Here is a 27,996-nt window from a genome sequence, read left to right on the forward strand (position 1 = left end):
TTACAAAAGCATGGTTTCCCCGCTATTGCTACTGACATAAATGCATGATACTTGAAATTAATTCTTAAAAGTTTGTGTGGGAGACCCAAATATGTCACCCCCAAACAAATGATTGCTGAGCCAAAAGCAGTGAAGATGGGGTACATGCAGGAGAGCTCTGCCCTCACTCCACCTGCCTAAAGACAGGATACACTCAGAAAGACAGAAGACTCCCCTTCAACCAACGTGAACAAGCTCACATTCTCCTATCATGAGAACAGGTTGACCACATATTGCAAGTTTGGACCTTAGGCCCATCCACCCAAACGGCCTCATTCTGCCTGTTATTTGCTCTCCTCCAGGTCACCACACCTGGATACTCCTCCTCCATTGCCTAGCCACTTCTCAAGGCCTGTGCTGTCCCTCGAAGATGTGATTCAAAGCTGGAATTCAAAGCCACTTCTTTTTTTTTTTTTTTTTTTTTTTTTTGGTTTTTCGAGACAGGGTTTCACTGTGGTTTTGTAGCCTGTCCTGGAATTAGCTCTTGTAGACCAGGCTGGTCTCGAACTCACAGAGATCCGCCTGCCTCTGCTTCCCGAGTGCTGGGATTAAAGGCGTGCGCCACCACCACCCGGCTCAAAGCCACTTTCTTGAGAGCTCCTCATTCTCTGTGTGTCTCCCATGAGTGTATGAGATATACATGTTAGTAAATTTCTATTTGTCTTTGCTTGTAAATCTCTCTTTTGTCATACGTGTCTCTTGCAAACTAAGAATCTACAAGGGTTGAGAAAACGCTATTAATCCTTACATACACATTCACCAACATGCCAAGCACATTATATCGAAGCTTAGGGTTTAATTTCTTAAATTATAATTATTAATCAAAAGATAGATTAAAAATCAGAGGATAAATTTTTATACAATAACACCCTTGAAAAAAATTCTGAATTAAGATGTTGATAAAAAACAATTTAAAATTCTAAGAAAATATACTTCAAATGTTAAAACTGTCCAACATGTACTTAAGCATAATCAAGCATTTTCAGACATGAAGTATTCAATGGTCATTAAAAAAATAATGGTATCTACATAAGCATACATTCATCCTAAATTCATGGTTTTGCTTGTTGGAAAACATTCCTACTTAAGTGAGAAAGCAGCTTATTTGACAAGTTATAAATCAAGACAGTAAAATATTTATTTTCTAGGAAACTTTCACATACAGCTTCTTAATAATTTATTTAAAATGAGAAATCTAAGCCTTTTTGATCTTGTTCAGTTGAGAATAACACCTTAGCCAATAGACTAAGCTTTATTGTTCATACTTTAGAAAAATGGTATCAGTGAGAAACATGTCATAGAAATCCCCTCTGCAGACTGTCCTTACATCTACTAGAAAGTCCGGCATTGCAGCCAAAACTTTAGAAACATCTGGAAATGCTTTCTGTTTTTTTGTTTTTTCTTTCTTGGGTTTGTGTGTGTGTGTGTGTGTGTGTGTCTGTGCGCGTGCGCGTGTGTGTGTATTAAGTGTTTAGAGTAAAGGGTTTCCAGACACAAAAGACAAACATTGCATGTTTTCACTCCTAGCGAGTCCTAATATTTTTAGATTTCTGTGTCTAACTTGGAGGGTCTGTGGAATTTAGGGGTGTCTCAAAGAATCCCAAAGAAATGTAGGATATTGTCTTTTGCTCTTGGTTGCCTACTGGAACTTGATGATAAGACTCTGTTGCTGAAGAATCTTGGGTCATGGGCATGGAAAAATCAAGTAGGCACTGACTAGGGAGGTTCCTCCTTGCTGCCTGTCTTTCATAATGCTAGAAGTTGCTATGTAGGCTTCTGGGGTGTCTGTCACTCATCAACAGCAGCGAACCCAGTGAGCTACTGTATCGAGTGCCACTGTGAGATGTGCCCACGGATGCAACAGCAGCATGAAGGTTTTGGGAGTAACCAGCTGCTTTCTGCTTTGTTTTAAGGCTTGCAACAGGAGAAAACTCATGCCTGCTATAGTAAACCTGGCTAAGAATCCATGGTTGGGGAATTGTTAATGCCCAGAGGACGACTTACTACAATCATTTTGCTAAATGGAAATAGTATCAGATTGCCCTCTAACTTTGTATCTCTATACCTAGATTAGTGCAGTTCTTAGATCTCCTGAGGAAAGTTTCTTTGTGCAGTGGAGGACAGCTAATGAGGAAACACACAACCTGTCAGTGTGCAGTGGAGTGTTCAGGCAGCCCCAGGTGTGACATCTATTATCACACCCTTGCCAGTCATCTTCCAGGACATTTCTTTTTGCCTTCTGGACTGACTCACCTGAAATTCAAGTTCTATCTGCAGGATTGGAACATTTTTCATTGAGTGATTATGATACAAACGTTTAAGATGCTTAAGCCCTGTGGTGGAGTGTGCAGTCCCTACAATTTGCGGATTGACTGGGTACCAAGTGCTACCTGCTAGGTCCTGTTTAGTTTGAAGGTACTCATTGCTACTTTTCTGATAAGGAAAGCAGGTTTTATTTGAGGCTAAGAAAGTTGGAGGTATGAGGGGAGTCTGCCTCCAACAGTACAAGCTCGAGACAATGCCATAGAGCAACATGGAAACACTTGCTACTGCCTTATCTATGGCACCAGGTTCCTTCAACCCCAAAGTCAGCTGGAACGAGATCGTGTAGCACGCCAGGGGTGGGCTCTAATGCAGGATTCTGCGCGGTGGGGGGAGTGCGGGGGTGGGTAGGGGGTACGGTGCTCAGGTTGGGTTGAAAAGGCACTTCCAGATCAAGAGTACCTTACAATCTGAGAAATCTGCCATGGTAGGACCCAACCAACAGGAGCCAAGCCACTCCCGTGTCCAAGTCCCCTCACTTCCCGCTCTAATGTGCACAAAACTGCTGGAAGCCTAGGGGCGGCGGGCGCGTCATCGCCATAGCCTTCCGCCTTCCCACTCGCTCTGGGCGCACGTGCTTAAAGAGTCCCTGCCCCTCCCGCCTCCGCGCGCGGGGCCGCAAGTTTCCTCCGAGAGGCGGGCGCGCACCGCGTCTCCTCGCCACCGCCTCCCCGGCCCCCAGCGCTGCAGTCTCCGCCCGCAGGGAGGGCGCGCTCCGGAGCCGGCAGGGTGGGGCGTCTCGAGGGAGGGGTCCCAGCGCCGCAGTCTTCGCGGGGCCCGCGACAGCAGCAGCAGGTGGAGCCCCGCTCAGTCGCGAGCAGCACTTGGCCGGAAACCCGCGCCACGGCCGCCCGGCCGGGAGCTGGCCCTCTAGGCTGGAGCCCACGCCGCCCCGGTCCGACCCAGTTTCCCAGGCACCGGGTTACGGAAGCCGGCGGCCGGGGGACCGCGGTTGGGGCCGGGGCCGGATGCATCTCCGTGCGCACAGCTGCGTTGGAAGACCCCAGCCCAGGGTGCAGGACTAACGGGACCTGGCTCGCCTCGGCCGCCACCTAAAGACTTGTGTTCGGGGACAGATCGGCTGTGGGATTGAGGACCTCGGAGCCCCCGCATCTGGCCGGACGCTCCCGGAGTCTGGGTGGCGCGCTCGCTTCACCGCTCCAGAGCGGACAGAGAGGCTCTTTCCAGGGGACCGGACCTCCTCGCCTGGTCCTCTGTGGAGTCCTCGCACCCGATGCCTGTTGGTCTCAAGAGCCTCCCTAGTTGACACAGGTCTGCAGGTGTTCTCTACTGGTTAGATTTCCTCTTTGGCTAGGGGAACAGTTGCCGCCAGCGACATTCTGTGCCCGTGGCCGCTCCACGTCCTGGGTCTCCCGTCCTGCCCGTATCTTGCCGGCTTCACTGACCCTCAACTCTGCCTTTGCTTGTTGTGCGTGCTCCTAGCCTTTGGTTTTACCGGGAGTGTGCAGACGTTTTCCTGGCTCCCATTTGGGAGGGCACTGGTCTCCAGGGAACGGCTTTGTGTGTGGTGGGATCGGGGTCCTCAACCATGGCCTTCACTTTCGCTGCTTTCTGCTACATGCTGTCCCTGGTGCTCTGCGCTGCACTCATCTTCTTCGCTATCTGGCACGTGAGTAACCTGCTACCGGCTTCTAACTCTTTTGCCCCAAAGACCCCCTCAACCTCGCCCAGGCCCACCTCGGTTCCTCATTTCACCTGCCTTCTACACGTCGCAGGCGTGGGCGGACTGTGAGGCCAGATAGAAGCATTTGTTGAGCAGACCTTGTCTATCTCCCTTGTCCCGGGGCAGAAGACACAATTCTTGGCATCCCCGAGGCCAGGCGGTACAGGTACTGGGCGGGCGCACCTTTGCCCTGGGTGGAGCTTGTGACTTGCGGATCCTCTGCTCTGGGCACTCTCCTGGGCGTGGCAAGGTGTCCCGGGCAGGTTCGAAGTAGTGGCTTAAAACCCTATCTGCCGGGCTCCCCCCTCCCATCCCCTCCTGTAGAAAAGAAGAAGCGCTGCTGGTGGCCCAGGCAATTAGTCAAGTAACTATAACAACTAAACATTTAAAATGTCAGCATCTGTGGTGGGTTGCGTTCAGACATAATTGGAGACAAAGTGGAAACACAACCAGAGTGCCTTGTAAGAGGAAGGAGGGAGAGGCCAGGCGGGAGGGGAGGGAAATCAAGAGGGATGGGAGTTAAGAAGAGAGAGGGAGGAAGACCAGGATAAATAAGGTTCCAGTGTGATCTGGTCAGTCCCATCATCCCTGGGACCCTGGCTTCCTTCCAGTATGGAGAGCAGATGGGTCGTAGGTCATCAAGTGTGGTGTGGTGTAGAGCCCAGGACTCCGGAAGAGGAGTAGGTCTCCTGTGGACTGAGCCACATTTCGCAAGCCCTTGACCCCTTAGCTTCCTTCTGAGGCTGGTTAAGGTCCCCATTCTCATCCTGGGGAGGATGATCAGAAGGGGCCAAGGTCCTAGTGACTGATAACCGCTGTTGGCAGCCTTGCCCTTCCAGCAGGGTGGGGCAATAGGAGCGACCCTGAGACCAACTCCTGGAGGCTCTGGGGAACCTTGGAGAGCTTGTGTACAATAGATGACCCAGAAGGGAGAAGACTGGGGAGTAGTTGAGATGCTGGTGTTTTGTCTGAGTGGTTTCTAGTGTGAAAGGGTTTGTCTTAAAATAGAACTCTGCATCTCCTGCCATAAGGGCTGTGGCAAGGAACAGAAGGAGAGTGTCTGGGGAGGAGAAAGGGGCTTCTAACCCCTGGACTTTGAGAAGATCCTGTAGAGCACGTCAAAATGTCCATCTCTTTCTAAGATTGTGTAATCACTTACCAGTGGTTTAGGAATGAATTCCTATGCAGGAACTTGGGGGCTGATATAAAAAGTCCTGTTAGATGTAATAGGATTTGTCCTCTCTGCCCTGGAATGCTGGGTCTATTCTACTGCAGACGGGGGGATTTGAGGTTGTTGGCAATTGCTAAGAAAAAAATGAAACCGTATCAGGTTTAGGATAAAAAGGGGTTCAGGGTAGCAAGTGCCTTAGTATGCAGCAGAGATCTGCTTCCATGTTCTAAAGGAACTTCCTTGGCTTCTTTGGATTTGGAGAGGGAGCCACTTTCTTGAAGGCTAATACTTAATTTGCTGTTTCTTTCTGGTTTTGCTTTGTCTGGAGGGTAGCAGATCCTGAGAGTACCCCAAACCCCTTCAGACTTGGCACTCACTGCATTGGCCCCTGAAGCAGGGTGGGTCCCAAGAAAGAATTCTCTCCTCTCCCTCAGGGTGCATTGGGTGAGGTTGGGGAGGGGAACAAACACTTCAAGAACAAGTTAATTAAGTGGATGATTTGTGCAGCTAAGTTGACCAAGTGACGTCTGAATGTCCTAGCGATCCTGCGCTGGCCTCTACCCCCAACCCTCATGGCCTAAACTGAGGGAGTACAATGTAGTCAAATCCCAAGTCAGGTCCTGGTGGCACAGTTAGTGGAAGTGACATGGTGACAACAGGCACAGTCCCTGTTTCCTAGTCCTTTCCTTCTCTCTCTGAGTCAAGCAATCCCATCCCCACCAGTGATTTGATTCCTGAACACCGAAAGGAGCACTCAGATATGGTCTGATTTCCTCATGCACACACTGTGTGTTTGTGGGTATTGGTTGAATGGTGGTAACTATATCAACCTAATATTTAGGAGAGTTAGTAGATGGTGCATTTGCTTTCTTTCCAGCATCTTATATTTCTATACATTTCCTGGTCTGATGAGTCATATTGATTGCTTAGCATATATTGGCATCCCAAACAATGAATCCGCATTTAATACGCAGTGGTTAAAATGCCTGCACCCCCTGGGCCAGAAGAGATGCAGGCTGTAGGTTTTCCCCCTTCTGTTTTTCTGTACACGCACATGCCTACTTAAGGGAAATAACGGAAGTTCCTGTTTACCCAGTATGTAGTCCTCCACCCTCGGACCTGTGTAGTTTGGAGAAGACCTCTCAGGTGTACCTCCAGCTACCCCCACCTCCCCTCCTCGGCCTCCCCGGATATCTAGAAGCAAAGATGGATGTGGCTCGTCATAAGCACATTTAAACATTGATTTTTGCCTTGGAAATCTCTCTGCACTGTTTTCACATGAAACTATTTACCATCAGCCACTGCATTTGGGTACATTTGTTATGGTTTGCAGAAGCCGAGTGAGACTGAGCTCTTCATTCGTTTGTTGGAAACCATGGCTTTGTGTTCTTCGTGGGTATTGCCTCTCACATGCCAGGGCATCGTTTAGTCCCCACAGATGACTTTTTTGCACGGGAAGAAACTATAGTTCTGAAACTTCCCAAGCGTGTGCAACTTGCTTGTGTTGGACCTGGGATTTGATTTGAGTCTATGAGCGTCTTACGGCCAAGCCCTTTCCCCAACTGTAATCACTGGCTTTGAATTATTGATTTAATAATCATTTCTACCCAAAACATTACCTTCTATGTCAGTAAGATATTTAGAATTGGAACTTCTGATTGGAGTACAGTAAAGTTCAAAACAGTACACATCTTCCCCATCCCTTCTACCTTTTGTTTTGCTTTGTTTGCAGTCAGAGTATTGACATGTAGTCCAGGCTGGCCCAGAATTCACCCTCATCCCACCTCTGTCCCCGAAGTGCTAGGATTACAAGTGTCTACTACACACCCAGCTCTGTGCATTCCTCTTTAAAAGAAGACATTCTACTCCACCTTCTTAAAAAGTAGACTTGCTTATGAAAGCCAAAGGGTAGAGGTTCAATTCCAGAAAGTTTGAAAATACAGCCATATGCAAGGGAACAATAGTCAAGTCACCCGCACCTTTCCATCCAGAGAAGACTGGGTGTTTTTAAATGCATTTAAAAGGCTGCATGTGGATGCAGCCCACAAGTGTCTTGAAAGGTTTGCCCCATGGAGCGATGTCTGTTTCCAGCCAGCCTGAGATGAGCAGTGTTTACTCACAATTCAGAATCTTCTCTGCTCCAGCTTGGCCGAGCCTGTTTGCAGACGGTCTCATTACATAAACACAGATGAAGCTGTTTTGTGAAAAGATCAAAGATGCATTACCGCTTATTTCAGGCTTTTAGTTTTCCAGGTTCTTAATGTCTAGAGTCCCCCTGAACTTCCGCAGTTAACAAATAAAATTAGTCCCCAGTGACGCTCTCTAGAAAGGCTTGATGTATCGCCCCATCTCGAAATGGCTTTGGGCTCATGCCGGCATTTACCCGTAGAGTTTGAGTGCGCCTCACGGGTGATAATGAGTCCTAGTCGGCTGAAGGGAAGTTTTACTAGACAGTCTTCATGGCTGGACCTTTTGGCCAGTTCTAACCTGTCAGACCCGGCCACTAGGAACACGTCTCACTTTCCCCAGTTATCCATCTATAAGAAGAAAGGTGGGAGTGTTTTGTGAAACTGGATGCTTGGGGGGGGGCTCATTGTAACCTTTTTCTTGGACATCTTTTTTGACCTGCTCTGAGCCAGGGGCAGCACAGCCCCTGCCAGCCCTTCCCTGGCCTCACTGCTGGTCTGTTTAGATCAAGCCATCCTCTAGCGTTCAGAGCCAGCCACCTGCAGCTGCTGCCTGTCCACTCTGTCTCCGGCCACCCCACAGACTCTCTCCACCCACACAGAAAGAGAAGGGCCTTTACTGCCCATCCCTGTTGTCGGCAGCTGAGGATGATCCCGGGGCACGGAGGAGCTTCAGAAGCTTTATACTGGATTCTCCTGCCCTTCTGCCTGGCCCATTTTTGACTGCCCTTGGGGACCACACCCTAGGTAGCCAGGGGCACACATCCTATTCTGGACTTTGGTGCTTTGGAACCTGGAGAAGTACAACTGATGCCAAAAATGACCAACCATTCCAGGAGACTCAGAGTCCTTGATACCAGTGGCAGTCCTCCTGCAAGGGCAGTGGAGGAGGGGGAAGGGAGAAGACAATGGTGAATCTGGTGGGCTCCCTCTGTCCATTGTGATATGTTTCCTCTTGCCAGGGGCCTGGGAGCACTGGTGAACCCGGAGGGCTCCCCCTGTCGGTTGTGATATTCACTTCTCATTTCAGCTTGTGTTGAGTGTTGGCTGGCCACCTCCCAAAGCCAGTCTTGTCATCATCCTATCTCCATCAATCATGCTGTAAGAGCAGCGGAGGGAATAGAACTCGGAGGCTCTGGAAACAAGCCAGTGCTGGCTGGCAGAGCCTCATCAGTTACTGATGTTTCTAGGCTTCCTAAGCTTGGATGTGGCAGAGGCCCCAAGGCAGGTTTTCTCTAACTCTCTCGTCTCCGAACAAAGGCAGGTGACACTCGGGAGGCAGAGGCAGGCGGATCTCTGTGAGTTCGAGACCAGCCTGGTCTACAGAGCTAGTTCCAGGACAGGCTCCAAAGCCACAGAGAAACCCTGTCTCGAAAACCAAAAAAAAAAAAAAAAAAAAAAAAAAAAAAAAAAAAAAAACAAAGGCAGGTGAAGCCGTGTGGCCTTGCCATGCAGGTTTCTACCTGTCCCAACCCTGAGAGCACAGCTGACTTCACTTTCCTCCTGTCCCCCCCACTCACTGCTCTCTGTTGTCTGCTGTGTGTTCATGTGACTCCGCCCTTCATTCTCGGGGCCAGTTTTCTGCTATTGACTTTCTTCCCACAAGGTGAGAAGTGCCTAATGTCCCCGTCAACGTGCTGTCTGATGGTGCCTTCTCCATTCTTTTCTGTCACTGTCTTTTACCTCTGTGGGCTACTCCCTGCAAGATCCACCAAGGATTTGGGTCTAGTCATGGTCACATCCTCACGGACCTGTGTTGTGCCTGGTACTGAACTGACCTGATGCCCTCAGTGAATACTGAGCACTCACTGCCCTGCACTGATCAGGAGCACTCACTGCCCCGCACTGATCAGGAGCACTCACTGCCCCGCACTGATCAGGAGCACTCACTGCCCCGCACTGATCAGGAGCACTCACTGCACCGCATTGATCAGGAGCACTCACTGCCCCACACTGATAAGGAGCACTCACTGCCCCACACTGATCATGAGCACTCACTGCCCCGCACTGATCAGGAGCACTCACTGCCCCGCACCAATCAGGAGCACTCACTGCCCTGCACTGATGCGACAGAGGCCTTTGTCAGGAGCACTCACTGCCCTGCTGTCTTGGTCCTTCCTGTTGCTGTAACAGAACATGGCGCATCATTTAGCAGGAACAAGAGAAATTTATTTGACTCACAGTTAAGGGTGCGCACAGGTCCCGGATCTAAGGGCTGCACCTGGCAAGGCCTTTCTTATTGCTTCACAGCATGATGGAAGGCACCACACGGCATGCGAGCATGTGTTCCGGAGAGGGAAGGGAGGCTCCACGCCCCACCTTTAGAGCTAATTCTTCCTACGATAACAGCTTTAATCCATTCATAAAGGTGGTATCCCGTGACCTCGTTGTCTCTTAAAGGCAGTTTTTCTCTTCATACCATCACAATTGCAATTAAACTTCAACATGGTTTTTGATGAAACAGTCAGACCACAGTACCCACCCTCCATGAATTTCTCCACGTATGCTTTGGCAAATCCATTTCTTCCCTGGCTCAGGTCATGATCTCCCTTTTGTTGAAGCTGATTTCTTCCTTGAATATTGATTAGATGTGTTTCCCTGTATCCTTAGTGCCTCACTCCACAACCATGTCTCAGGTCTCCAAGTCTCTTCTCTTTGCAGACTGGTTTTTCCCCCTTTCTCTTTAAGTTCTTCTCTCAGACACATAGTATGCCAAACGCTCTGCATCCGTTATCTAGGCCTGGACAAGGTCGGTATTATCCAGAGGCATTTCTTCCCTGATTTTAAGATATTTGTTGACCACCTTTGACCCATGCTCTATGCCCACAGTGCTTCTTCGCTCAGTGCTTGCCAAGGACACTGGCAGACCTCTGCTGGGCCATCTCTGGGTACCAGTTAGTGCTATGGAGGCCTTTCTGTGGTCTTGCTATCGCTGTGCATGTCTTCCTTGTGGCTGTATTCCCATTATTCCTTGGACCTTGTATTTTTTTTTCTCTTTCTACCCTGGATGCTTTCCCATGTTTCTAGCTGGTTGTTTTCTTTCTGCCTCTTAGTCCTGCCCTTAGGCCAGGCCTGCATCTGCCCCTGTGGACTGCCTGCCTCATGCCCATTTGGTTCCACACTGAACCCGTGTGCCTTCATCACTTAAGGCTTCAGCGGACCTGGTCCCCACCTAGGGACCTTTCCACTCCCCCTTTTTTAGTTACTGTTAGGTGTTAGCTTTCTGTCACAAAGAGAGTGAACTATAAAAGATTCTCTTGGGCTCATAGATCTGAAGTTCTAGTTCATGATCCTGCAGCCTGATGGTGTTGGGTCTCTACTGAGGTAGTCCATCATGGGTATGAAGCAGAGAAAAATCGTAAATCATATGAACCAGGAAGCAACAAGAAAAGAGAATGAAGAGATTGGGGTCCCTTAAGTGATGGAATTATGTCCTAAAGGTACTGCCTCCAACTGTGTGGCTCCAAGACTAAGCTTTTAATCTGTGCCCCTGGGAACATGCACCCTCCCAACATGGTCACACACACACCTGCACCAGCTACCTTGCCTCATGACCCTGCTTTGGGCCAGGCTTCATTTGTTCTTCCTTAGAGTGTAATATCCCTTCCATGTTGTAATATGAGCAGCAGTGCTGTTTCCCTGGTCTTCCTCCATCACTTCCATATTGGCCTCCTGAGTTTTCATCTCACTTGAATGAATCCACCTGCTGCAACCCCCCCCCCCCCAGAAAGGTAGTTTCAACATCGGAAAGAATCTCTGCACGTCATCCGCATACTAAAACCCCTTCTGGCTTTTACTGACAGACCTTAAAGGACTTCCAAGACTAGGTCCAGTTAGCAGTTTCACATCCGTGAAATGCTGTCTACTCACCTCCATTCCTTATTGGGCTGGCTGAGTTCCTGCCTTACATTCTCTGTGAAGCCTCCGCCCACCCGATCCATTTCTTTCGTCCCTTGCCTTACATCCCAATGGCTCCACTGGTCCATGGGGACTGGAACTGCTGCTGTCTGTTGTGTTCTCCGTAGCCAGTGCATGGTGGTGCAATGGTTAGAGCCGCTACAGCAGAGTAAGTCCATTCAGCATCCGGCTAATGCGCTGGATCAACCAAGCTTGACAAATTCTTCCTAGACTTACCATTGTCATAGGGAGGGTTTCTAAAATTATACATTTCTGGATCTGCAGGAGGCCTGCGGCATCCCAGACATGGTGGCTCTGTGAGGGAAGGTTGTCCACTGTTCTATTCTGTGAAGAGACACTATGACCAAGGCAGCTCATAAAGGAAGGTGTTTAATTGGGGGCTGGCTTACAGTTTCAGAGGGTTAGTGCACATACATCATGTCAGGAAGCATGGCAGCAGCAGGCTCTGTGCCGGGGCAATAACTGAGAGCTTGCGTCTGGTCCACAAGTACATAGGAAGTGAGTAGAGAGTGAGACTGGGCCTGGCAGGAGACCTTGAAATCTCACAGCCACCCCAGTGACACACCTCCTCCAACAAGGACCAAACATTCAAATACATGAGCCTATGGGGTCATGCTTGTTCAAACCACCACAGCAGTGAGTTTTATAGTCCAGCGTCTCTAGGCAGAGGGGAGATGCTCAAAGGGACAAGTCAAGGGGGGAGGTCCTTGTACTTGCACAACAAACATTCTTACTCATTGAGCCATCTCATCAGCATCTGTGATACCCATGAGAATTTTATTACATTTATTATGTGTGTGTCTGTGTCTGTGTGTGAGCACACGCACGCACTCACGCACAGCCATGGTGCAGGTGTGGAGGTCAGAGAACAGCTTGTGGGAGTCATTTTTCTCTCCACCATGTGGGTCCGGGAGATCATACTCATGCAGTCAGGCTTGGTGGCCAGTGCCTTTTCCTGCTAAGCCATCTCCCCAGGCCCCGTGAGACCCATTTTTTGGTCATAATTGTGAAATACACCATTCTTTCACACCACTTGGCAACCAGATGTAGTCTCCTTGTGGCTCAGAAGACACAAATATTAAATTCTAGCTCATATGTTTGCAATTCAGGTCGCTTCTTCTTATGGTGACTGAAGGGACCTCAGAAAGGAAGCTGAATTGTGCAGCTTGGAGGAGAGGCACCAAGTGAGTCCTGCTACACACAGGGCAGCTGTGCCCATGCATTCCAACCTCAGATCTGGGGGGCTAGGGTGGCTGCTGCTGGGGGGTCATTTATGTCCGGTGTCTGAATCTTCATGGGTGACTGAGATTTTGTATGCTTGATAGCGCTGGGATTCTGATTAAATCTCTTAAAGGTCATGAAGACTCCCAAGTGTACAATTAAGTCCTGAGTTGGTCTGTGAATAAGTAATGTAGAACTTAATAATGAGGCTGGCAAATATTTTTAATTTAGCATAGGGCGAGAGGCAAACATGAGAATTTCTTACATATGCCAAAATAAAGCCAAACAAAGAGAAAGGTGTCTAAACCGAGGGTAGACTGGAGTGGAGCCACCGGCATTTCCGTGTACACCGTATGGTACCTGGGATAGGGAGCTTAAAGCCGACTTGGTGAGAACTAGAATTACCTAAGTGTGTTGTCAACCTTGGGTTGGCCTGTGGGCGTGTCTGTGAGGGCTTGTCTTAATTCAGTTAAAGAATGTGGGAAGATCCCACCCACTGTGGGCAGCACTATTCTTTAGGCAAGGTTCCTGAACTGTTTAGAGTGGAGAAGCAGAACCGACCGCAAGCAAGCAAGCAAGCAAGCAAGCAAGCAAGCGACATTTGTTAAAACACAGACAGAATATCACTGCAGTGAGCATGAATACATACATACAGTTTCTCACAATGGTGGAAGTAATGTGACTGGCTGTTTGAAATTCTTGCCTTGACATCCTCACGAGGAATGGTCAGCTGGAGTTGTAAGTTGTCACAAACACTTTCCCCTGCAAGTTGCTTCACGTCAGGGTGTTTTATCACAGCCACAGAGATGAAACTCAGCACCCTAGACACTAAACCATGTGACAGGCTTGAGGAGGTGGTCCTACAGCAGGGTGTAAGACTAAAGACTCTGCTTAAGATCCCGGGGTGGATGAGGATGCTGTAGGAAGATGTTCGAAGTCCTGCCTGCCTTTGCACCCCATCTCCCACCAGCCGCCATCTCAGGACCCCAGCACCACACTTAGACTGCATCGGCCTCTGGGTGTGTTTGTTCGTTACTCTGGCCACAAAGGAAAGATGTCTCTCCCGAATCTAAATTCCCAGTGTTCTTTCCCATGGGAGGCCTCTGTTCTTATCTCAGCCATTCTGTGCTTCAGTCCGTCGCCAGCTCCCACGACACTGACAGACTCAGGTGGTTCATAGGGACCTCTGTGTCCATGCGCACGCCCATGTCCTCACACACTTTAACATGTGAACACGTGCCGTGGCTGGTGGGTGGTGGCTCTCTGACTGTTGACAGGGATAAGTCATCTCTGGCAGCTTCATTTGGTCTGTGAAGCCAGAAGTTTACATGTTTCATCATTGGGAGAAGAGGGAGTCTGTGGCTTTGGGGATAGTGGTGACCCCTGTAGAACGGGGTCTAGCAATTGGCCCTGCTGGGTGGCATACTGCAGGTGCTGAGCACAGCATCCACTAGGTTGCTCCTGAGTCTTCTCTGTGGCTACAAGAAGGACCAGTGTGGTATAAAGGCCTGTTTGGTACAAGGTTCAAGTGCCCAGGAAAGTGTAGTCTCTGTGGCATTTGCCAGGCCCTGAGTTCAACTCTGGGCACCAGAGAGCAATCACAAACACAACACAACTGTGCCTCTAGCTGCTATGGCCTTCTGTGCAGGCACAGGAAGGGCAGGCGCTGGCTGCTTCCGTCTGTCTCCAGAACTTGTGCAGATGCTAATCAAGTGTGTGTGGAACTGGATTGTTTTCTGTCCAGCTGCCAGCTAATTGGTCTCGTGCACAACTAAACTTAGACTGGCTCCCCTGTTGCCTGGTTCCTCTAGTTTGGTCCTGCTCCTATCCTTAGCTACATCTCCTCCGACTACCTGGGGAAGAAAGGGTTCTTGTTAGCTCTACAGCTTCTACTCTGGGGGTCTGTGTAGCTTCTCTAACATTTTAAAATTTGATTTTTTTTTAAAAAATTGTGGCACAATACAGAAGATATTGTCTTAACTATTTTAATTCCCCTTTAAACACACCATGGGTACATCGAGTGTGTTCATGTTTTCATCCACCACCCATCTCCAGAGCTTCACCTCTAAACTGAAATCCACCCTATCAAATAGTAACTTCCTGTTCCCTTTAGTCCTGGCATCTGCTCTTCTACTTTCTATGAATTTCACAATTCTAGGTACTTTATTTATATAAATCGAGAAAACAGCATTTTTTTCTTTCTTCCTGGCTTGTTTCACTTGATGTCATGCCTGCAAGTTTCACCCATGTGATGGCATAGATGACAGTTGGGTTCCTTGTTAAACTGAGTACCGTTCTATTAGGTGTTTATGCCACGTGTTACATAGCCTCCCGTCTGTCAATGAGTGCGCAGTCGGATGCCGAATCTTGGTTGTTGATTGGATTGGGAGATGCCTAGTGAACTGTCAAGGTGCGTTCTGGGTGTGGCTGTGAGGTCATTTCCAGAGATGACTCATTCACGGGTAGGCAAACCCTAAAGACTCACCCTGAATGTGTGTGGCCTCATCGAGTAGCATGGGACGTGGATGGAACTAAAAGCAAGAGGAAGAGGAAAGAGGGAAAGAGTGTACACCTGCGTTCTTGATTCTTCTAGAGTGAGCATATATCCCATTTGTTTTTTTCTGTTGTCCCGATCTTGGCTCAGCACCAAGATGATTCCGGGGCCTTTGAATATCAACTTACAGTGAGTCTCTAGGGCATTTTATGCCTCTAACCTCGGTCTCTAGGGCATTTCATGGTTGGTTTTTCTTACTGAATACTGCCAGCCTCTTGGATGGAGAAGCTGCTGGCTTTCCCAGCTGGTATAGAAGGTCTGTCTGTATTTGTGTTGCTTTCATTGGTTATTAAAGAAACTGCCTTGGCCTAGTCGATAGGGCGGAATTCAGGTAGGTGGGGAAGACAGAACAGAATTCTGGGAAGAAGGGCAGAGTGGCAGACACCATGAATCTCCAGCCTGAGATGGACGTAAGTTAGAATCTTGCTGGTAAGCCACAGTCACGTGGTGATACACAGATTTAATAGAAATGGGTTAATCAAGATGTGAGAGTTAGCCACTAAGAGCCTAGAGCTAATGGGCCAGGCAGTAATTTAATTAATACAATTTCTATGTGGTTATTTCATGGGTTAAGCTAGCAGGGTAGCCGGATGTGGCCCGTGCCTCATACTACACCCAGCTCTCTGGGCCGCTGAGGCCATTGTGGGGCTAATCAGCCTCTGATTGTGTGAGTCAACCTAATGAACGCCCTCTTGTAATTATGCATATTCTCTTGGTTAGGGCCTCTGGAGAACCCCGACTAATCCTCTTGACTTATTTCCGTCTTGTCATTGTGAATGATACTACAGTGAGCACCATACACAAATGCCTACCCAAGACCAGCTACCAGTTCTGTGCAAATAGTAAAAGTAGAATACCCAGATCACATGATCATTCTGTGACTCCTCTAATCTTACACAGAGAAACTCTCTGGGTCTCTCATCTCTCTTCTCTGTCTGCTCTTCCTTGTCCCTTTGGCCCCCGGCAGGTACCGTTCAAATTAACCATACTTCTCTTTCCGTGATCAAATGTCCGAGAGAAACAGTTTAAGGAAGCAAAGCATTATTGCCCCCTTTTAGCCTGCCATGGCACAGGGGGTGTGGTGGAGCAGAATGGCTCACATCGTGGCAGCCAGGGAAGCATGAAGAAGGGAGAGGGACCCAACACAAGCATATCCCATAAGAAACAACTTCCTTCTGCTAGGCCCCAACTTCCTAGAGTTTCCAGAACTTTCCAGAATAGTATCACTAGGGATCAGGCTTCCCATAGCAGACCTCTGGGACAGCCCAGATATGTGCACTGAAATACCTGGCATGCTGGGTGGTGGTGGCACAACCTTTAATCCCAGGACTCTGGAGGCTGAGGCAAGCAGATCTCTGAGTTCGAGGCCAGCCTCATCTACAGAGAGAGAGAGAGAGTTCCAGGGCTGCACAGGGAAACCCTGTCTCAGAGGCTGAAGGAGGTGGTGGTGAAGAAGAAATTCCTGGCCAGGTTTATTGCATTATTTCTATTCTATAAACAATTATAAGATCCTTACTTAAATCTTATTAAGCTTTAGTTGCCAGAAATTATAAATGGTCCTTAAGCAGAGATTTTAAATTCTAAATCAAAGACCACTCTCCCAGGAGTTTGCCTGTGACCATAGCCAGTTATTTCAGGGGATTCCATCAAGAAGAGATTAGTAGTGTTTCCCATAATTTTAGGGTGGAGAAAGTTCAAGGCTGTCTGTGAACTGACAATTGCACCTGCTATTAGGAGATAAAAAGGGTATCTTGCCAAAAAAATTTTTGTACTTCATTAAAACCTGATTTGCATTTCTCATCTCAAGTCAGTGGAGAGGTGCAGGATACCCTTAGGCAGTGCTGGGGTGAGAGGAGGGGGAGGGGTGGGCCAGGCAGGCAGCCTTGCATGTTTTCTAATGGAGGAGGGGGCAGAGACAGGACTCGCACACTCACTGCTGCGCTATGTTGGGCGCTGCTGTGGGCACAGACACGGAACATCTGCCAGTTCACTGGGAGATAATTTGGAAGCTCACTTCATTTTTTTTATTCTTTTTAATCCTGCCTTGAGTCATTTGAGTCATGAAAGTTGGTGTGTGTGTGTTTTCAGTCAGATTCTTTAAAAGATAAAATTATGGGCTGGAGAGATGGCTCAGTGGTTAAGAGCGCTTGCTGCTCTTGCAGGGGACCTGGGTTTAATTCTAGGCACATACATGGTGGCTTGCAGCATCTATAATTCCAGTTCCCAGGGATCTGACACCTGACCTGTAGGCACCAGGCATTCATGTGGTGCACAGACATACATGCGGGCAAAGCATCCATTCAGATGAGAGAGAGAGAGAGAGAGAGAGAGAGAGAGAGAGAGAGAGAGAGAGAGAGGAAAAAGAAATGGTAAGACCAATCGCAGACCACCACCACTAAAAATGTCATAGCAATGTAAGTCTGTGCTTACCCAGACACCTGTCTTGTGTGGATAGTTTGTTCTCTTTCCTCCTGTGGCAGAGTGAGGTGAGGAGCAGGTGGAGAGACTTATGTACCCTCTGGTGAAACTGGAAGAGTATGGGTCGAATGTCCCAGTGGAACAGCAGCATCCTGATGCAGGGGCGGAGGACTCCCATCCTTGTATGCTTACTCTCCTCCAGGGTGTGAGCAGCTTCACTTCCCGGAGACTGTCTGGCCATAGGGAGCAGAGCTGATAATCTATCCTTTGAATATCCACACTATCCACAGATAGTGTGCTTAAGATGGGCTCTCATTGACCCATTGGTTCCCATTCTCTGTGTCTTTTTCCCTCTCACAAGGCAAAACCACAGACAGGTACTACACATGCCTCCTCTCTCCTTTCCTCAGCAATCCATTCCTAGCCTTTCCAGGCATAGCTCCCACTTACATTGTTTACATTGTATACAGTGATAAATCAGGTAGAATTCATGTTTACATTGTATCCAGTGATAGATTAGGTAGAATTCATATTGTTTACATTGTATCCAGTGATAGATTAGGTAGAATTCATATTGTTTACATTATATCCAGTGATAAATCAGGTAGAATCCATATTGTTTACATTGTATCCAGTGGCAGATGAGGTAGAATTTAGCTCTCTACCACTGCCCTGGAGCAGCTCTGGGCTGGCTGATTTAGCTGTCTGTGGTTGTTGTATGGTCCTAGAATTAGGGACTCTGGTTCCCTCCCCTCTTTTTTTCCTCTCTTGTTTTATTTGTTCTGTCTGCTTCCCTCTATGCTCCTTTCTCCATTGCTCCCAGGCTCCTTTTATTTCTTCTCTGCGTGTGTCTCCGATCTATTGGAGGCTGCACAGTATCACTTAGCCCAGCTGGTAGGTTCCAGGGCTGGGAAGTAAGCTGCCACCACCTCCCACCGCCATGATGTCTAGAACCGTGGGCTGACATTTCCAGCGCATCAGTTTTCAGCATCTGTGTTCACATGGTCCATTTGGACTCTGGGATCCGCTTCTCTTGCTGGGGAAAAGTGCAGGGGAGGAGATGGAGTCTTGGCACTAGCTCCTTTTTTCTTCCTTATTGGCAACTGATTCATGAACTCTAAAAAAAGAGTTGATAGCAACATGGCTGGCTAGCCGTGGCAGCCCAGATGGCCCCCTATATAATAGAGACATTTGTATCTTGGATTAAAAACTATTTAAATGTGTTCTGCAAACCTTATCAGGAAAAGGAATTAGTAGCTTCCCTGAAGGAGTGTCAGTATGGAAAGGGTTAAATGATGAGCTAGTTCTTTGGGGTGGTAAGATGAAAATAGAATTGGGAAGTTTAGAGCCTGGATACTGGGTGGATTCTGAGGGTACTACTCTAGTTCATGGGGAGCCTTAGATATAAGAAGAGAGGTCCAATATAAACCTTGCATATATGGACTTTGTGCTACATGTTTGGCTGTTGTGCCTGTAAGCAGAAATTTTTGTCCTGCCTAGTCCTGCAGCCATTCAGTCCCAAAGAAACACACAGAAGCTTATAATAATTATAAACTGTTTGGCCTATTAGCTTAGGCTTATTATTAACTAGCTCTTACAACTTAAATTAACCCATAATTCTCTTCTATGTTTAGCCATGTGACTTGGTACCTTTTTTGTGCTTTTCATCTTGCTTCCTCTGCATCTGGATAGCGACTATAGACTGAGCCTTTCTTCTTCCCAGAATCCTTCTAGTCTGGTCACACTGCATATACTTCTTGCCTGGCTACTGCCCAATAAGCATTTTGTTAAACCAGTAAGAGTGACAAATCTTTACAGGGTATAAGAGCATTTTCCACAGCAGTGCCTGAGTTGCAAACTGCTTCACACTGTTCACAGACAGACCAGGACCCAAAAGGACCAGTTTGGGAGTTGATGTGTCCCATTCCCCAGCTCTGTGTCACTGGGAAACAACCATGATGGCCACATTCTATTACAGTGACTCTGTGGGACTGCCTGAAATATGGAATAGACTTTCATTGTCCTTGTTGTCATGGGTCATTGGTAGGACACTGGGTAGAGCAGGGAGCCTTCATTTGATGGGGATTCTGGATTGCCAGGGCAACAAACTGGTTCTGTGGACTCACAAGGGTTGGAGTGGAAGGTAAGGCTGGAAACAATTTCTTTTTCTGTTTTCTTTCTTTCTTTCTCTCTTTCTGTCTTTCTTTTTTTTTCTTTCTTTTTTTTTTTGATTTTCGAGACAGGGTTTCTCCGTAGCTTTTGGTTCCTGTCCTGGAACTAGCTCTTCTAGACCAGGCTGGCCTCGAACTCACAGAGATCCGCCTGCCTCTGCCTCCTGAGTGCTGGGATTAAAGGTGTGCACCACCACCACCACCCGGCTTCTTTCCTTTTTTTTTAAAGAAGGTATTAGTACTGTAGCCCTGGCTGTCCTGGAACTTGCTCTGTAGACCAGGCTGGCCCCGTACTCATAGAGAACCACCTGCCTCTGCTCTCTGAGTCCTGGGATTAAAGGCGTGTGTCACCACTCCCAGTTTGGGAACAAATTTTTAAGAGCTATGGAGATGAAGTGTGTTGAATGATGGATGAGGAGAGATGGTCTCTTAGAGTATGGAACCATTATCTGAAGACAGGACAGGACTTGAAGCAGATGTAGTGTCCCCCCAAATTCACTCCATCATCTCTGGACTGAACCATTATCTGAAGACAGGACAGGACTTGAAGCAGATATGGTGTCTCCCAAATTCACTCCATCATTGCTGGACTGAGACTGAGCCTGGAATACTTTTTCTCGGAGGTGACAGGAGGCTCTAGAGACCAACTGGGAATTGAGCAGAAGCCGGCACCACATATGTGCTGACTGGAGAAAAGTCTGCTGTTTGGTCCTGACATGGTTCTCTCCCATTGGTTGGCAGTTTTAAACATATAAAATCATGGCCTAGAAAGGGACCGGCAGCTGACAGACTGTGCACTCTCAGCAAACCTCCTCCTGACCTTAAGCAGGCCCTGCACCCCCAGAGTTTCTATTTCCTTGTATGTGGGGTGCAGGCCCCGGAGGAAGCAGCCTGAGACCTGGTTCTGGGTCCCACACGCTGCCTGCTTCCTTTCTTCTCTTCAGTTTTCCTTCTCCCTTTTATAGCCTCAGTTCTCTGTCGGGTGTGGATCATTACGGTTCTAGGAAGTCAGTCTAAAGAGGGATTTCTGGAAAGGAGCCAGATTACTGAATGGAGGAAGAATAAGGAAAACCAGCTTTTGCTCTCTGCTCCACAGTCACTCTCTCTCTAGGATATTGTGAGCATGGTCACCTTAGGCCAAGTGTGACAGGTTCTCAGGCACCGGGGAAGGACCGGGGTCACTGTCCCACCAGGACTGCGCTAAGGGGGCAGAAACATAGAGTTCTGCAAAGTTCAGACTGTAGGACAGTGGTGTAATGTGGGTGACCAGAAAATGCCAACGTTCACTGCCTGGTCACCTAGGTTTTGTCTTTCAGCCTGTCATATTACCCATACTTGAGAAAAGCAAACATTTCTCTAAAACAAGGGATCCACAGATCCCTGAATGTGTTGCCTTCCCATGGAGCTGTGGGTAAAGAGCATATTTAGCTCCATTTTCAGCTTGATGAGGCTGGGGTCTGGCTAGCAGGACTGATTTCCTGGGCTGATAGCCCTGAATGTATTCCTCCCCCAGGTGATGACTGTCCACTGGCTCTTAGCAAAGGGTTTAGCTTCTCATCATCAACACTTCCGAGGCCTTGGAGGCAGCAGCATGCTTCTGTGACAGGCATCATCCCCCACCCCTGCAGCTCCCCAGCAGCACAGCTCATAGCTACCTAGATGGGAGGAACAGCCATTGTGTGAATCAAGAGTTAGAGTAAGATCTGGGCTTAGAGAGATCTACTCAAGCGCAAGGACCGGAGATTGATTCCCACAGCCCACATAAAACAGTTAGGTATGGTGTCACGTGTTTGTAACCCCGGAGCAGTGGAGGCAGAGGCAGGCAGATCCCTAGGGCTCATTGGCCATGACCTCATCCACCTGTCCTGAGAAGTACCCTGTTACACACAGCCAGGCAGGAAGGATCTCTTCAGCCCTGTCTGTGCCATTTAATATGACCCCCACATCTCCGCGGGCCCACTGGCTTGCAGAATTGCAGAGTCAGCAACTTTTGTCATTGTCTGGAGTTAAGTAATTTTACTTCGTGAATGGGAGGGAGGCACCCTCATTTACCTCTTAAGGGGGGCTGTGATATTGTACCCCAGAGCTTTGGATTGCCTGGCTCTTCTGATAAAACCAGTTCTGCTCTCCATTCTGGGATGGTTGCCTAGAGGTCAGAGGAAGTTAAAGCCACAAGAGAATAGGCTCTGGATGCACGGTGCTGATTAGAAGTAAATTCTACAAGGAAGAGAGTGAGTTCAGGGGTCTGGAATGCACATTGATTCAGATGCCTTGGGGCAGCCCAGCTGGCTATTGTTCGCACTCATGAGTGCCCCACCCAAGCCTGTTCACACTCCACCCAAACCTGCTCACACCCATGAGTGCCCCACCCAAGCCTGTTCACACCCCACCCAAACCTGCTCACACCCATGAGTGCCCCACCCAAGCCTGTTCACACCCCACCCAAACCTGCTCACACCCATGAGTGCCCCACCCCAAGCCTGTTCACACCTACTAGTGTCCCACCCAAGCTCATTCACACCCATGAGCTCCCCACCCACCCAATTCACGTGAAAAGCTGAGCTGCAGAGTCCTGCTTCTTGATCCGTTTCCTTATTTAAATTTTCCCTTCTCCTATCAACACACTAATCAGCGCTCTGTGTTAGGGGAGAAAACATAACCAGTCAGGCAGTCCTCCAAACCCCAGGTAGTGAGAGGCTTGGGGTTGGGACTGAGCCAGGAGCAGGGTGAGTGCCCTGCTGCTGGACGTGCAGAGCCCTGCGGGCACTCCATCCCAGCTGTGTCCTGTGCTGGGCACTGTTGGGTAACTAGGGTGTCTTCTCCACTGCTCTGAATCTAGCCTCCTGGAACCATCTGGTATGGTCTTCTCATTTGAAACAGAGAGTCCTTTAGCCCGAGTGGCTAGGTGATGTGGTTGAAGCCACAGTTATGGGAAACAGCCTTGTGGGAGCTCAGAGTTTCCTATGTGCCAGATTCCTGTTCCTTTTTCATACATGCTTTATAGCTATGTAAGTCAAGAGTATGGACACGCGTCCTTGGTCCTTTCAGTTGTATGTGCCAAGTAGTCACACCTCCTCCACTACTCACAACTGGATTTGGTAAGTTAGGTTGTTTTCTAGATGGGATAATGAGAAATGTGTTAATTAGATTAAGACGTACATAGTGGTGTGCGCCTGTAATCCCAGAACTCAAGATTATGGTTAATTCCTGTAACATGGAGGGCCGGCTTGCTGGGGTTTCTGTCCCGCCCGGTATCCCACAGCCGACAAGTCCCAAAGAAAACCACACAGAGATCTTCATAAGTTATAAAACTGATTGGCCCATTAGCTCAGGTTACTTATTAGCTCTTGTAGCTTATATTAACCCATTATTCTTATCTACCTTAGCCACGTGGCTCAGTACCTTTCAGCTAGGCAGTACCTTTCATCTTGCTTCTTGGTGGTCTGGGCTGGAATGGGAGGAATGGACTTCCTCCTTCCCAGCATTCTCCTGTTCTCATCGCCCCGCCTCTACTTCCTGTCTGGTTGACTCACCTATACTTTCTGCCTGGCCAATCAGCATTTATTTAAAACATGATTGACAGAATACAGACAATTCTCCCGCACCAAATTCAAGGCTGGCCTGAACAACATAGTAAGACCCTGTCTCCAAACAAAAACAGAACCCAAAAGACAAAAAACAGAACAAGGGTGGGGGTGGGTGGTGCTGGGGAGATAACTTTGTGGGCAAAGTGCTTGCTGTGTAAACGTTAGGAACTGAGTTCAGATACTCAGAGTCCATGTGAAAATCTGGGTACGGTGGTGCATTCCTGTAATCCCAGTGCTGGTGGTAGAGTCAGGTGGATCCGTAAGGCTTCCTGGGCAGCCAGGCCACCAGGCTAGCGAGCTCGCTCCAGGTTTAGCGAGAGGTCCTGTCTCAAAAAAATGGAGTGGAGAGCGACAACAGAGAAAGACACCTGATGTTGACCTCTTGTCTAAACACACACACACACACACACACACACACACACACACACACACACATGCATGCGCGCGCGCACACACACACAGATACTATATAACTAATATAATATTAAGCTAATCCCCATATTTAAGAGATTATGTAGCCAAGAGGAAGATGTTAGAGGGCTTTGAATATTTCATTTATATATCATCATCTCTCTTTATCAACCCTTGACCTATCAATCAGCCTGTTAAAAATCACATATCTATCATCTATTCATCTATCCATCTTTCTATCATCTATCATTCATTTATCTTCATCAGTCCACCTCTCTATCCACCTTCTAGCTACCTAGCCACCTACTAACTTTTCACCTGTCCTTAGGTGAGATCTTCTCCCCTGAGGAGCAGGCTTGCATTCAAGAGGCAGATGTATGATCTCCAACCCTAACCCAGTCATGCCGCAGCTGGGAGGCTGGCTCTGAACCACTCCTGAAAAGCAGCCCCCCTCTCTCGGCTTTTTGGGTCTTGAATAATCAAAGACAAGACGATTGCTTTGGTTTCCTGTGTTCTGAGCTGGTTCTCATCTGCTTTTCTGCTTTGTGTGTGGTGTAGAAACTGTGTTTTCAGGAGTGGGTCACCCTAGTGTGAAGGCCGTGTGTTTTCAGGAGTGGGTCATCCCTGGCCCTATAAACCATCAAAGAAGCCATACCCTTTCCCTCTTTGGCAGTGTCATTTGATTTCATATAACCTTACATGCTACAAGGCTGAGCCAGGTTGTGACAGAGTGTCCGCAAGTGGTAGCTGAGGTGTCATTGCTCACATTGTCAGCTTACCATCTACTGCCATCTCACACAGCAGGGACAAAACACCATGTTTTAGACCCCACACTTCTGAGTGTCAGAGCAGACTTTGAGGGGCTTAACAGCCTGCATGGCCCCTGAGAGAACTCCCAGGTGAGGTGCTGCAGTGGGTAGGCAAAGGATTCTGGTCAAGAGTTAAGAACAGCCAGAGATCCCCAGGCTCAGAGGACTTGGGCAGACTTTGACACAGGCCCTGTCCCCAGCCCCAATCCTCCCCTGATTTGTCTTTTCTGACTCTGCTAGATTGTCCCCATCTGACTGGGTCTCAGTTTCCTGCTCTGTAAGGGTGAGGTTGTAGGGTTAGTGGTTTGCTCTTCCCCCTCTCCCGCCCCTAGCATCCTTTCTCAGAAGGCTTTGGTGTGTTCAGGACTCCAAGTCTGGCTCTCAGGAAAAGTCAGACGTGTAGCACTTAGGTAGCTTCTGGAAACACTAGGCCAGAACATCACTCTGACAACCCATGTCTCTTTGAGTCTTTCTTATTCTGTCATTCTCCTTCCAAGACCCCTGCATCAAGCACAGGACACCATGCCCCTTCCTCTCAGTTTGCCCCCACACCTGACCCTCCAACACGCCATTATTTCCTTTATTTCCCAACAGTCTCCACTTCCACTTTCCTTCCTCCAAGAAGTCTCTGACGCTGCTGCTTCTTGCGTCTAGGATTCCTGTTTGCCTTGGGTTCCACAGAAGGTGCTGTGTACTCCTCTCAACAGGCAGGGAGCCTTTCTGTGTGATGCTGCTGCTTCTTGCGTCTAGGATTCCTGTTTGCCTTGGGTTCCACAGAAGGTGCTGTGTACCCCTCTCAACAGGCAGGGAGCCTTTCTGTGTTGCTTAGGAAATGGACTCCCTGGCTCATCAGCTGATAGGTGAATTCTTTCTTCTTTAAGGAGGGGACTTCTGTATAGTTCCTCACATCCCTTTCCCAGCAGGAGTGCGGGGGGCTGGGGGCTCCTGAGGCCTGCCCTTCCAGTAGTCCTGCTTGGGAACTTGGCAGCTGCTTCCCTGATGGTTCCATTTAAGCTTCCTCCGTGATGATGATGATGATGATGATGATGATGATGATGATGATGAGGAGGAGGAGGAGGAGGAGGAGGAGGGGGAGGAAGAGGAGGAGATGATTTAGGAATCCCCATCTTCCTTCTGCAGCAACGTCTAGTGCCTGTCCCAGGACCTTTCATTCGCTCCTCCTGCACTTGAGCGTGCAAGTGTGTGAGCAAACCCTAGGCTCATTGCAGTGTGTACTCTCTGCCCAGCTTCCTGCACTTGTCTAGACCAGGCCATCCTCTTCTAGAAGGCAGGGCTGAGAAGCCCAGACTTCCTCAGAGCTCTGAGTTGAAGAGTGCTCCTTAGAAAAGTCCTTCCTTTGCAAAGGATGCTGGTGTCATTTGTCGGGAGAAGCCATGTGTACTCCAGGGTGACTCAGAGCTCCCTAGACTCTATGTCTCCCCTGATCCTGTGATCACTGAATAATTTATTTACCCCTCAGCAGCCCCCACTTGCCTTTCTAGCCATTCTCTGCTCATTAGTGCCGCACCCAGAGTGGGCAGGGGAGGAAGAGCTCCCCACTGTCTTGAGACCTGATGGTAGGGGTCAGTGCTAAACTCTGGCACAAGGAGCTGGGTGGTGCTGGGGGACTTTGCCACCGTCGGCTGAAATAGCTTTGTGTGTGTCACCACCCTGCAAGTGGCTGAGTGGTTGGATGATATGGGTCGGGGCAGTTTGAGGTTGCTGAACGCAGCCACTGGTCCTTTCCTAAAGAGCAGATCTGAAGGTGAAGGGGGAAGGAGCATTTGACCAGGAGCAAGAGTGAAGGTGCTTTCAAATCTGAGGAAGAGCTGACATTCAACAAAGATGAGTTTTTTTTAAAAAAATCATGTTTATAAATACTTATTATGTATATGCATGTACATAAAATAATATATATTTATAGATACATATTCCCTAATGGGGCATATGGTATTCTCTAGGACACTGAATTTTATTTTCTGTATAATTGGTGTGTGAAGATGCTGTGGTCAGTCTCCCAGGCTTCATGTGTAGAAGTGTGGGTGTTGCAGAGATAAAAAGGGAAGGCAGCTAGGCTGAGCCTCCCAGGCAGTGCATCCATTGGGTGGCAAGTGGTCCAGCCCTAGCACAGGAGGCAGGAGCCCAGAGCGGGGACTCTCTGATGAGATGTGCATCTCTTCACCCACTGATTATCTCCCTGGCTGTGCCTACTAGAGCTGGGAGCCCTTCTCATCTTCCCTGCTGCGCCCTCTGGACTCTCTGCTTGTGTCCATGGCTGCTTCCCTGTCCCCTACACCCTTGTACGATGTTCTGGGCATTTCCAGAGAGCTCTTCTGGTGCAGAGTCAGCTCTTGTCTTTGCCTTCCTTCCTACCTTTGCTTCCCAGTCCTGCCATGAGCCCAGGCTCTGAAGGAAGCTGTGATTAATCACTACTGTCCTTATCAGTGTCATGATATGTAGCAGGGACTGTTGCTGAGAACACAAATTCTGCAGGCAGGAAGAAACTCTGCTCAGCACCAAGTACCTTCCATCAGAGAAGAACAGCCAACTCTTCCCCTCCCTCCCTGGCTTTCCCCATGACACACATGCTTTTCTTCCTGTTCTTTATCAAGGCCCTGCTCCTCATCCTCTCCTGTCATTGGATGGGGATGAAAGCTGCATTCCTGAGTCCTCTCAATTACCCAGTCATCCATCTTCCCATTGGCTGTTAGCAGAGAAGGAAACTGGTTGTCTATCAGAAGACTGATTCTTGGGTCAAGAAAGATGAGACTTGATGTGTCGAGAATGATAAAGAAAATGTGATGTTTGAGTCCCTTGTGTATCACATATGACAAAAATGTGACCTTCTCTCCATTATTCCTCTCCTTTCTGGGGCTGGTATCACTACTGGTGAGTGACAGACACGTGGGTTGCCTTTGTGAAGTTGGCGAAAGCTGAAGTTTTCTTCCTTGCTAATCTTAAAACTCCGTGCAGGAATTCATCGGCTGGATGCTTGCTCACTTCAGTGCGCATGAGAATGACCAAGAATCAGTTGCAGCATTGGGGTTACTGGTCCTACCTTGGATCTCTTGCTTAGAAGGTCTGGCAGGCGCAGTGTTGGTGTGGAGAGAGCTGCTAGCCAATACTGTCTCATTTACACTGATGCTCTCTTTGGAGGCACGAGGAACTGGCACCCTCACAGCGACGGCTGGTATCGGCAGATCACAGACTCCAGCAAGCTCTGTTCTAATGAGAGCAACTCACCAAATCTTAGCCTGATCCGCTGATGCCAATTCCGGGGTTATGCCCATCTTTCAGAAAGGGAAGCACAGACAGGGAGTGATCGAACCTGGCCTCATGCCTGGCAGTGAATCAGAGAATGGCCCCAGCCACAGGTCGGCCTTACTCTGCCAGGCTCCCTTCCTTCTGTGGGTGCAGAATCCCCAGAGCTTTTTTCCAGGATCTGTTCAGTAGTCATGATTTCTCAGTCTTAGGACCATGTTTATCAGTGTAGTTCTGATGACAG

The 27,996-nt window shown here is 48.5% G+C and overlaps 1 protein-coding gene across 1 annotated transcript in view; it reads left to right on the forward strand.

The window, feature by feature from the left end:
- Window positions 1-2,993: 2,993 nt before the first annotated feature.
- Cnih3 (cornichon family AMPA receptor auxiliary protein 3) overlaps window positions 2,994-27,996 on the forward strand; it is a 99,159-nt gene continuing 74,156 nt past the window's right edge. The window contains exon 1 of the mRNA XM_075989342.1: window positions 2,994-3,991. Coding sequence (XP_075845457.1) covers window positions 3,911-3,991 — 81 coding nt within the window. The 5' untranslated portion in view covers window positions 2,994-3,910. The remainder of the gene's footprint in view (window positions 3,992-27,996) is intronic.

This window comes from Microtus pennsylvanicus, chromosome 10, assembly GCF_037038515.1.
Source record: "Microtus pennsylvanicus isolate mMicPen1 chromosome 10, mMicPen1.hap1, whole genome shotgun sequence".
In the NCBI taxonomy this organism is placed as follows: domain Eukaryota; kingdom Metazoa; phylum Chordata; class Mammalia; order Rodentia; family Cricetidae; genus Microtus; species Microtus pennsylvanicus.